Raw genomic sequence first — 12,197 nt, 5'->3', positions numbered from 1 at the left:
AATTGGGATGGGATGTGTATCAGGTCCAGGGAGCAGCATAATTGAAGTCTGGTGCGTTGAAAGTTAAGGGAACTTTTCATCTTTGATTAAAGAGTGAAAATGTAGTTATACAACATGGTACCTAATTAAATAACTACATATATTTTTATGCAAATGTCTGATTTTGCCTGTTTGCATTCATATATTCCATATAATTTTATTTATTTTAATGTGGCAATAAAAGCAAAAATTTTTTACTCTCTTAGATTTAACTTGGTGCCTGATTCATTTTCTTGTGAGGAAGAGTATGTTGAGTCTAGGTGTGACCCTGTTTTGGCTGAGGTGCAAGCTTAGAAAGATGAACTCCTTTCTCCACTTTTAGTAACTTTCTGCCACTATTTATTGGTAAATATTTGTATACATAATTTATTTTAAAAACAATTACACCCACACACACTTACCAAATTAGCAATACTCTTAAGTTTTAGATGCTTGTCATTTCATGCTATTCCCCACCTCCCCCTTTAAATGGTTGTTTAGAGAATTAGTTATGAACAAATGCATCAGCTTTTGGTGCTTCTTGGGTTTCTCCTTGGATTTTCAGTTTTTGAGTTAGATTGTAGGTCTTGCAATGGATATGTTAAGATGAAAGTTACCCTTAAGTTTTTTGATAAATCACCCGGTGCTGCATCTTAAATGTTAAAAGGCTACTGAATCATACTAACATGTCATTAGCTGACGACTTCATATTGATGCTTTGTACCTTCTCCTTAGAATTCGTGAATTCCACATTGTCATCTTTGAAATACGAAAAAAATTGTTTCCTAAATATATTAGTGAGTACTTTTTCTAGATTAAAATATAATGATATAATGATAAACCCCATGGATCAAATGGTGATGTATAAGTTTTCATTCAAAATAAATGTGAAGGAAAGAGGGTATAGCTCAGTGGTAGAGTGTATACCTGGCATGCATGAGGTCCTGGGTTCAGTCCTTAGTACCTCCATTAAAAAAAAATGTGAACAATACCTTTAGATATTTTCATCTGATAGAAAATAAATATTTTTATTGAGAGGTAGGAAGTAAGTTGAGTTAGTAAACAGTGAAACAAGTCTAACGTACTGATTTTGTTGACTGCATATTTGGAGAGTTAAAATCTGTGTTAGAGTGTATGTTAAATAAAGAAAACACAGTATTTTCCTGTTTTAAGTAACTTTTGTAATAAAAAGAGAAGATGGAAAACAAAAAAAGCATCAGCATTCACTTGGATGTGTCCTAAGTGTATTCCTACTTGAGCTCAGAACTACTTTTCTTCTCACTTGTCTCCCTTTGCCATTCGGAGTGTGGTTCTCTGCGCTGACCAGCAGGCTGGGTATCACCTGGGAGTTTGACATTCAGAATCTTACTTTCCATCACTGGCTTTACCCATAAACTCTGCATTTTGAACAGAATCCCCACGTGATTTCCTCTATACATTAGTTTGAGGAGCAAGCCTTGCTCTGTCCTGTGACTTTGCTGTACCAAAATGGCCCCAGCCTCACGTGGACCAGCTGATTTCCTAACAGGTTACTGTCAGTTAATGTAATGACCACTAGGTGCCTGGATCTTGACTTGATTTCCTTTCTCTGTTGAGTAATGCCATTTTTATTGAGTAAGCTGACAGAAAAGGCTTGTGTTGTTAATGGGATTTTTAATGCTACTCTTTTGGGAGAGTGAGGTTTGGGAAGACATTAGATAACATTACTATTCATTTATATAATAAATGAACTTACTGTATATGCACTTGAGAGGGATTACAGGATTGGCTAACTTTTATGTTTCTGTTATGTTAACCATTATTTTTTTCTTATGTAATCTGTTTGCAACTGCAGTGTTTTGCTTCTCAGGTGATATTTGGAAATTTGTGAAGAAGATGGGCAGTTTTCAAGATTTTTGGTGTATTGGATAGAAGTGAATCCTTTAAAAGTTGAGAAAATCTTCATATGGGTAATGAAAAGTAGGATTCAGATAATACCTAAAACCCTTTTCCATATTTATCTTCCCTTGTTGCTTTGCTTTTGGTTTTGGGCCATTTATATTTGCTTTGAGAATGCTTAAAACTTAAGTTGTTTTTTATTTACAACAGAATATATCTGTCACTTTTTCATTTGGATGTCATTTGCTCCACTAATCTGATTGCCTTTAATCATAATGTAAAAAGGTTTATGCACATTTTACACGCATTATTAAAATGCTTGCCTGATGTATTGGGAAGATACATTAGGTGCTACATGTTTAAGCTAGTAACACTTTGACATAAAATTTCTGACAGAAGGGTGAAACTCCTAATTCTCCTGAACTTTGATGATACAGTCAGATTTTCTAATCACTACAAGGGAAAACACATCAGAGGGTATGACGTTAAAATCAGAGTTTATCTATGTGGTTTGCTGTAATTTATTGGCATAGACTGAGATAAGCTAAGCATAGTATTTAATTACATGATAAAATTATCATGCAAATATAACATATTTTCCTTATTTTATGCATTTTACAACTGTTACAAAACAAGATTGTTAAAGTGTACCTCTTCTGGAGCCACTAAAATGAGAGCAGATTCTTGATGCATGACGGGAAGGGGGTGGGCAGGAAAGGTGTTTATATGTGTGACATTTAAAATATGAAAAGTGTAAAAATTTAATATTTTCTGAGATTACTAAATAAAAATTGTTATTCAAGAGATTAGATTCTGCTTTAGGTTAAAAAATACATTGAGCACCTACTCTGTGCTTAATAATGGTATTGGGTGGTAGGGATACAAGATGAATTAAGATGTGATCCCAGTCAGGGAGGATGGGGTTTACCATCAATTTTTCTTTTGTTTAGCTGTACCTTCTGATTTTTGTAATGAACATACAGAAATACAGAAATTCCTATTTAAAATGTCTTGTTCCACCACTCCCCTTTTGATGTAATGGAAGAAGAAGTATAGTTACACATGATTTTACTGTAGAAGGTTGGTGCTAAGATAGACGTGTTCATTGAGTGCTGTATGTCTCTCCTTTGTGGAGAAAGGGCAGTAGCTTCAAGGAAAGGGAAGTAGCTGTACAAGCTGTTTTTTGGAGGAAACAGTGGTTGACTTGGCTTTTATGTAATAATTGTTAAAGAAATGTGGGAAGCCCATTACAGGCAGAGGTATGAAGAAGCACAGAGAGCATGAAACATGGTGTGTGTTGGGAATTTTAAGTAGTTTGGTAGAAGATGATGGTTCTGGAGAGGTTGGTGGGGATTATGAAGGGTCTGTTACTCTGTGGTGAACAGTTTGTGCTAGTGAAGGATTTGAAACATGAGAGTAATTCTGTTTTTATACTTGTAAAAAATATTCAGCTTTCGTCCATTTTATTCTGATTTAAATATCCACTAAAATAGGCATTAAATGTTGTATGATAGGAATTGGTACAGTTTTCTTTTCTCTTAACAGCAGAAGGACTTGAGGTACTAAAGGAAATGTGACTTACCTGCTTTTGTCCATCGTTTATAGAAAGATTTCTCTAAGTGAAGTCTTGTGGCACTCTGCTATTCCTGTGACATGGGCTCTACTGATAGCATCTGGTCTAATCTGAAAGGGACTATGAGTGGCCTGTCTGGCCTGCTTCCTGTTGGACTCTAAATTTTACATCTGTGGGCCTTTGCCTCTTCTCTTGCTATTGGCAGTGTCTGCTTCAGCTCAGATCTAAAGTTCTGCATTGGTGTGATCCAAAAGACAGTTTTATTGATGTCTTGAGCCTCATCCTTCTTAACCTTGGTGACCAAGGGTTAGTGGTGACTTCATGGTCAGCGTTAGGTTTGGAAGCGGAGCTTACTGGCTGGTGGTAAAAGGCGTTCTTGGCCTTGGTGTGGTCTTTTTGAGGGAGGGCTAAAACTAGAAATCTCTCGATCTTGCCTCTAGCTAGCAATCCTGTCTTAAAAAAGATAAACAGCTTTGAAAGTGATTTAGAACTGCTTCTTCCTTCTGTTTCACTTGATATCTTTTACCTTTTGGCAAGTAGTCTCCTTGTTTAACTTGTTTTAAAAAGGAGGGTGGTAGGCAAGGTATTGTTAGTTGCCGCACTGGAATACTTCACAGTGTGTCCTTTGTTTAATCTGCCGCTTACCCCTTGTTTCCTTCTTAACTGTCTTAGATAAGGTGGCTTTGGTGATTTGGAGTCTTATTGCACCAAGTCCTAATTTTTCTCTCATGCCAAAGGAAACGTGTGACCTTTCTTACCCTAGTTAGTACACCTGTGTACGTGTGTTTTACCCTGTCAATAAGCTTTGTCATACCTACTCTCTCCTCATCTGTTGTAAGATGCTGAGAGTTTTGGAACCATTTCTCCCCCCAGTCATCTGATTTTCAAGACACACATGGTTCTACTTTCCTTTGTCTGAAGGTTCTCAGCAACTTCTAGATTCCTGCTTTTTGGAAGATTCTTCTCTAAACAGAAGGCAAATGATCATTTGTTTTTCGTCATCAAATGGTTCATTAAGTCAAGAGTTTAAAATACCCTCCACATAAACCAATTGTGTCCTACTTTTTTCTCCCTCTTTTTCATTTTTCATGGTCTTGCTAGTTTCTCTTCTTTAGAGTTTATAGTCTAATAATATCTGCAAATATTCGATTGTTCAGTATATGATTAAATGGTGTTATTGGCTATGCAGTCATGTTTGATGCATTAATATTAATAAATAGAATAGTCACATGTGACTTATTTCAGATAGGCATATCACATTTATGTATTAAGTGGCTTGGTTGAAATTGATCCCATGTAATGCAGCATTGCTTTAAATAGGAATATAGTAAAATCATTGTAAAAGTAATTCAGGGAATATATGACGTTTTTTGCTGCTGAAATAATTTCTCAATCTCTGGGTAGTTCAAGGATATGAGATGAATTTACATTTTTTCATTGTATCTTATTGAAATGAAATTTGGTTGGGATTATCTTATATTCCTTCACTAATTACCTTCATCTTTGTCTCTGTACCCTTTGGGAGGAGAGAGACTCCATAGTTCTTGTATTTCTGGACATTTTTAGAAATCTGATTTCTTTAAAAGAATCTTCATTCTTTAAAGACTCAGTCTTAACGTAACATGTTTAGTGGTTCTGCTGCTTGTAATAAGCACAGAGTTAATACACTGAGTTTCAGTGGTTTTAAATTGTGTGATATATTTTTTATTGGAGACACAACTTACGATATTTAAAAATACATGTAAAAGTCCACACCTTTCACTGAGAGATGTGGAAACAGGCTTCCAGGGCCTAAGTCACTGCTGGGTTCGGGGCATGAACTTGTAGATAGGGAGCTGCATTTGTACTCCAAATCGTAGGATGCTTGGCAGAGCAACTCTCAGGGAAACTATTGCTCAGGAAGAGGAGTTGGGGTGGGTCTGTGTATGTGTGTGTGTGTGTGTGTGTTTATTGGGGAAGGGGTTTGTACGAAATTTGTAGCAGGCATATCAAAGATATTTTGATTACCATTTAAAATATTTATATATATATATATTACATAATCCCTACAACAGGTTGTGTTTCTAATATTATTACTATAAAATGTGAAAGTTTTTTCAATCCCCATTTGATAGTTTTCCCTAGAGCCACTGTTAACAGTTTATGTATCCTTTCAGTTTTCTATGTATTTTTACAGTGAATGTGGAATTATATAGTTTTATGTGGTTTACATAAATGACATTTTAAAACATATCCTGGAGATAACTTTTTGTCAGTTCACATAGTTATTTAATTCCTTTTAGCTGACTTGTAGTATTCAGAAGAATAGTGATAGAACCATTCTCTCGGGTCCTTGAGTTGCCAGCAGTGGTGTAGCAAACATCTTTGTGCTTGTGTATGTTTGTCTAGGATCCCTGATGCCTTGAAGTGGAATTGCTGGGTCAAAAAATATATTGGTTTTACATATAGATGGATACATTTAGATAGATCTTACCAGACCACCTTCTGAAAAGTGTGTGCTCACGGCAGTGCAGTATGAATGTACCCATTTTTCCCATTTCACAACCTACTTGATTCTCCAAGTATCTTAGATGTGAGTTTTTTTTTTTTTAAGATTATAACTTGATATCTCATTGCTTAAGCACTTAGTACAGTTATTGGTTGTAAAAATCCTGTTTGAAATAAAGTAGGACGAATACTGGGGAAATTGTTTATTAAGGGTCATCCCTCCTGTGTTCATTTGTGTGGGACATATTTTAACTTGTTTACAGCATTAGTCTTTGTTTAAAGATTATCACAGAAGAGAAATCTATCATGTCCTTCAAGTTATTTTGCTGTTATGTAAATTTTATAATCAGGAAATAACATTTGAAGAAAATGCCTCATTCTGAAATTTAACTTCCTTTTATTTGGCCTTTAGACTGTACAAAGGACAAATTAGAATTCTCTTTAGATGATTGTTTACACACAGACAGCATTTATTTTTGCATAGTTGTCTAAGTTTTGCTTATATCAACTTCACAACGTGTTACCATGTATAAGCAGTGACTCCTGCTCTTCCTGTTGGGTGTTCCCTGCCTAGAGGTGGTGGCAGGATTAATGTTTTTGCTGGGCTGGCCTCCCATTCACAGCAGTGGAATCATGGCACATGGGGAAGAGTTGGGAAGACTCAGATTTAAACCTCAAAGAGATGTGACTTTTGAGCTAGTTGCTGAACCTTTGGGAGGTTCAGTTTTCTCTATGTGTAAAGTAAGATTGACAGTTGCTATTATGGGGGTTTTTGTAAAGAGTGGAAATACTGTGTATTAAGTGCCTGCACATAGAAGGTACTCAGAAGCTTGTATCCATTAACAGTCTTTTGACAACTGTTCTGCTCTAGAATGCTTTAGGAATCGATTTTAGGATGATTTTTAGGGGGAAAAGGAAGTTTTTCTAATTTGCAACAGAGCCACTTGGGCATTCCCAGTGAACTGGTGGAATAGTAATAATTGGAAACATTTGTGAGTGCTGGCCACTTTATAATTAAAAACAAACTTTCTGCCAAACTATTGTGTCTCCTAGTAAAGCAGTTTATTTTAGATGACGTTTTATTAGTCCTAAGTCTTGTTTAAAAAAGACTGCTTCTATTTATGGCAATATGGAGGATTAGAAATGCTTACTGATACAGTTCAACTAAATGTGCTAGATAATATATCACACACACGTATGCACATCTTTGTATTGTATGTTAAAATATATATAAATCTTAAAACACATGTAAATCTTTTAAATAAATAGCTGAGCTGGTGGGACAGTAAAGGAAATTTTATGAGGCTGGGATCAATTAATGTTATAGATTTGATGTGTGCCCTGAAAGCTCATGGTATCCTGGAGCCTGCATTTTGATCAGCTCTGAACACAGGGCACAGGAGGTGAAGGCTGAGGCCAGAGTGCAGAAGGCCCGTGGATAATATAAGGGCTCTCAAAGGGTAACATCCGCTTAGGAGGAACTATCAAAAAGAATTCTTAACCACAGTACCACACGCAAGCTCTTCGAAGGCCAGAATGTATACTATCTATGTGGCTTAAAGAAAAAAAAAATTAGAGGTTTCAAGTGGATTGGTAGTGAGTCCAGCAGAAGAGGACACATATTTCTGGAAGAATTCTTTTTAAACCAAGGCATCTAAGATTCCCCACAGATGGAATCCCAAGAACATGAGCTCATAGTCTAATATAAATGAACATACAATCTATTCTGAGAGTCAGCAGATAAAACAAAGTATATAAAATCTCAAAGATTACAGATATTACCCTATAGGTTATAAAATCAGTATATTTGCTGTATAGAAATAAATAAGAAGAGACTGAGAATGTGATGTAGGATAAAGAGAATTAAAATTGACCAGGCAGATTTGCAAAACATCCAAAGAGATCTTCTATAAATGATACATACATTTATGTAAAAATTTTTAAATTAAAAAAAAAAAGATTAAGCAGATAAGACACAGTGAAAGGGAAGGAAGCTAGACTGGAAGAGACCAAGATTAAAAATACAAAAGAAAGGTTAACAGATATGGAGGGATAAAATGAAAATGTCTTAACGTTGAATCAGAATCTCCGAAAAGGTAATAGGATGGAGGATATATAATATTCAAGATATAATGACTGAGACCTGTCCAGAATTGGTGAAGTATACAAATCCTCAGACATAGGAATACTAAGCCAGATAAATAAAAGGAAATTGATACTAGAGACATAATAGTGAAACTACAGAATATTGAAGACTTTGAGGGTGGGGGAAGCAATGACAGAGAAAAGACAGATAACCCAGAAGGGAATGGCAGACAAATGGCTCATATTTTAACAGCAGAAGTAGAAGCCAGGAATGGTAGAACAGCATCCTCAAAGTGATGAGAAAAAAACCATCAACCTAGAATTCTATACTGAGAGTATCATCATTCAAGAATTTTTAAAAAAAGAAAAGAAGAGGACACTAATGGACTCATCTGCAAAAGAGACTCACAGACATGATAATCTTATGGTTACTGAGGAAAGGGGGTAGAAAGAGATAAATTTGGGAGTTTGAGATTTGCAAATGTTAACCACTATATATAAAAATAGATTAAAAAAACCAAATTTCTTCTGTACAGCACAGGGAACTATATTCAGTATCTTGTAATAACCTTTAATGCATGACTGGGATATTATGCTGTACTCTAGAAGTAGACACATTGTAACTGACTATACTTCAGTAAGAAAAAAGAATTAATGCAAAATAAGGACATTTTCAAACTCAAAGAATAGCTAAAGATGTAACTGTTTTTCATATTTTAATTGTTTCGTGAGTTGGGAGGAGGAAAGGAAGAAAGTTGGGTGGTAGGGGACGAGCAGTGAGATGATTAGAAAGTTATTTGTGAAACTTTTGTGAACATTTCTGTGATCATGGTCATGTTGGCTCCATGGGATTTGACAGTCTTGGAAACTGCTTTTTATTAACTGTAGGCTTTTCAATGTAACTAATTGAAAATAGCCATAAAATATACAGAATTCTGCTCAAATTACTGATTTAAAATAAGAATTTGTATTGATCTGCTCTCTACAGCCAAACAGTTGGTAAGGCTGAAAGTTATTTATTTATTTATTTTTGTTTGTTTTACATAGGTTAAACCCAGAATAGTTATCAAGTCTGATTACATAAATTCTGGTTAGCAAAAGTTAAGAGTATTCTCTTTCTTCAGAATGTATCTGGTTATAAAAAAAGACTATCATAATTCTTGGTAGACTCATCATCAATATATGCTTAGGAAATCTCTGCTTTCCTACCTCCTCTCAGTTGCCAAACACACACACACGTGACTTTCTGGTATGTGTTTTTGGAGTCTTTCCTCCTCTCTGAATCACAGGGGAACCAAATTCCTTTTGAACCAAGCAGGGCATAGTAAATGAAATACTTAAGAAGATGTCCCTGTTGGTTTTGTTCTTAAGTGCTATAAAATTAAGTTTTATAAGCATTCTGTCATTTTTAGGTGGGGAAGATGATACCAAGATGTTTATAAAATATAATATTGAAAGAGATGATTCATCTGGTTCAGGAGTATATATCAGTGTACAATTTAAAAATTAATGTCAAAAGCACTTAATCTGGTGGGAAATCTAAGGCAAGATGCACAAATATCACTGAAAAATAAATCTAAAAATTTTTAAAAAGTAGTCAACTTCTGAATGTTCCAAAGAAGATATTTACTGGTGTTATTCAGGGATAAACTCTTTTCAGAGGAAAATAAAAATTAAATCATGGTCATGTAAGTTTTAAAGTCAGGCCATTTGAGCCAGTTAGGGCTTGTCATGCATTACTTTAGAAATGCTTAGGTAAGTTTGCCCTCAATGAATCATTACCGATCCTGAAAGTTTCAGTAAAGTGACACTGTAGAAATCAGACCTCAGACCCTCCTAAGACTTACTTTTTCATGTTCCTGTCCTAACTGTCCCCTACACACCCCTCTAATTTCTAAAGGTAAGGGGACAAAGCTGTGTACGCTGGGGAGGTAAGAAGATACATGAAATCAAAAATATTCTTGGTCTCTAGGAAGGAAGATTAATGTCTCTCTCCTTTCTCTTCTAGATTGTCCTTCTATTCGGGCCACTCTTCATTCTCCATGTACTGCATGCTGTTCGTGGCAGTAAGTACTTTGTGTCTGTCGATGGTGGTTATGTCCTGCGTGCACTCTGTGTTCGGCCTTTGTGTCCTCTCCTGTGCAGCCACTTCTGACATTCTTACTGGCTTTACTTCTCAGTCAGCTGGACCCCACTGCTGGCTGCAGTAAGTTCAGAGGAGGAATGGATGCCTGTGCTTTTGCCAAAGCCAACTGCAATTGTTTGAAGCTACCTTTGTCTTTCATTTAGAGGAAGCACCCAGGCAAATTGTATAGCAAGCTGCAAATTGGGAACCTTCAGGATAATTAGGGAGTCTATTTTTAAAGCAGATTGTTTTCTGACAGTGGTAAAGGCCTAAACAATCAGCAAACCTGCACACCTGGGGCTAAGAATTAAGTGACGTGTGCCCTTACTTTGGGACAGATTTTCTGAAGAGTTTTTCTGGAACATATAATAGCTTCTGTGTAGGCTCAGCAGGTCACTGATCTGAGATACAGACCAAGGTGACTGCTGCGCCTGGTACCTCACCCTGACTGAGAGCCCTGGCCTCAAATGCGTGGTGTGGGTGCTGAGCAGCCTGCCATCCCCCTGGGGCCTGCTGGGTGAGGAGTTTGGATTATCTGAAGTGAAGGCTGCGGCTGTTGCTCCTATTTGAGCAGGTTTTATTTTCCTTCCACTTTCTGAAACATTTCCTAGACTGCTTTCCATGGGGCTAGAAAGGTTTCAACTCAGGAAGAGCCAATTGCTGCGTCAGGAGCTTGTCTGCAGTCTCCAGGTCGTTCTGACTGCACTCACGTTGTACAAAGTCAACTCTTCACTTTGTCAAAGAGAGGCTTGGCACCTGTATTTTGCATATCATACTAGAGATGAATGTGTATCAAGAGTAACTAATGGAAGACTAGGCTTTAGGGCACGTACAAGCGGTTTTTAAAGGTCAACTTAATTCTTTTGTTTTTTATACTGTCCTATTTTTCTGTATATATAAAATGATCAAAATTTGGTGGGAAGAGGGAGATCTGTACCCACCAGATCAGCTATAATTTTTGTCTTGATTTTCTTTATAAGTGGATTTTTCTGTAGTTGTGGTATATAAATTTGCTGTTTGGGACCCTGCCCACCCCCACCCCCCCCCATCACATTAAGCACTGTGTGGTATTAAATCCATGATATGGATTAAAGAGTCATGATGTGTAAGATTAAGAGTAGCCTGCTGGGAGTTACTTGGTTTTATTTAGAATTTAAAATCAGATTTATCAGAATCTTGCTTTTATTTGAAAAACCAAATTCAAAAAGTTAAAAGAACATAAAATTTGGGGGGAGTGGGTACAGCTCAGTGGTAGAGCCCATGCTTAGCACACACAAGTTCCTGGGTTCAATCCCCAGTACCTCCATTAAACAAACAAACAAAAGTTTGTGAAATGTAAAAATTGCAGATGTATTATATAAAATTCAGACCCACAACTTCAAAACCATTCCAGAAGAGTTAATTTTTGGCTTCTTCAACATTTTTGGAAGTTGCAGGCTTTAATCTTATGTTAATTTAATTTTGTGAGGAAGCAACAGGGTACCAATTCAGCAGAATTTAGGGCTTCCTTTTTAAAATACTCACCCAAATGTTTCTGAAAATGTGCCGTGGGAAATGTGACTTACTTGAAGGTAGTAACAACAAATACTATTCTAACATCCTCTGTTCATTTATCTTACTAGGAAAAGTTACCATTCTTTCAAAAGGACACCGCCATATTTTTTTCTTTTTAAATAGGACATGGGGACTAGGCGAGAAAGGGAATGCCGACAGTGGCTACAGCCATTAATATAGCCTGAAAACTTTTCCCAAAGCATGAGTTTGTGACTGCACTGAATGGCTTTTGAATGTCTGTAGCCCCAGAACCAGACGTCACCAGGGCAGCTTTTGTGGTTGGTTATTCACTCACCTGTGTGTCAGTATCTTTAAGTCCTTTATGAGAGACCTGAGAATCTGAGGTTTGGTTGCTATTAATGATGACTCACATTTACACTGCTCTAAGTTTTGACTCTTTCTTATAGCCTCCATGAAGTAGGAGAGGGGGATGCCTGCTACCCTTTTACAGAGGGGGAAATAGAGGCCTTGGGAGAA

General features: G+C 36.5%; 1 protein-coding gene across 4 annotated transcripts in view; it reads left to right on the top strand.

The window, feature by feature from the left end:
- The window catches only part of PLPP1 (phospholipid phosphatase 1), a 91,731-nt gene that overhangs the window by 70,292 nt on the left and 9,242 nt on the right, over window positions 1-12,197 (top strand). For all 4 annotated transcript variants that reach the window (XM_032472298.1, XM_032472306.1, XM_032472300.1 and 1 more), the window contains one exon: window positions 10,050-10,107. In XM_032472298.1, the coding sequence (XP_032328189.1) occupies window positions 10,050-10,107 (58 nt within the window). The remainder of the gene's footprint in view (window positions 1-10,049; window positions 10,108-12,197) is intronic.

This window comes from Camelus ferus, chromosome 3 (genome assembly GCF_009834535.1).
Source record: "Camelus ferus isolate YT-003-E chromosome 3, BCGSAC_Cfer_1.0, whole genome shotgun sequence".
Classification (NCBI taxonomy): Eukaryota; Metazoa; Chordata; class Mammalia; order Artiodactyla; family Camelidae; genus Camelus; species Camelus ferus.
Note: the sequence above shows the minus strand (reverse complement) of the source record. Positions and strands in the feature narration are given on the sequence as shown.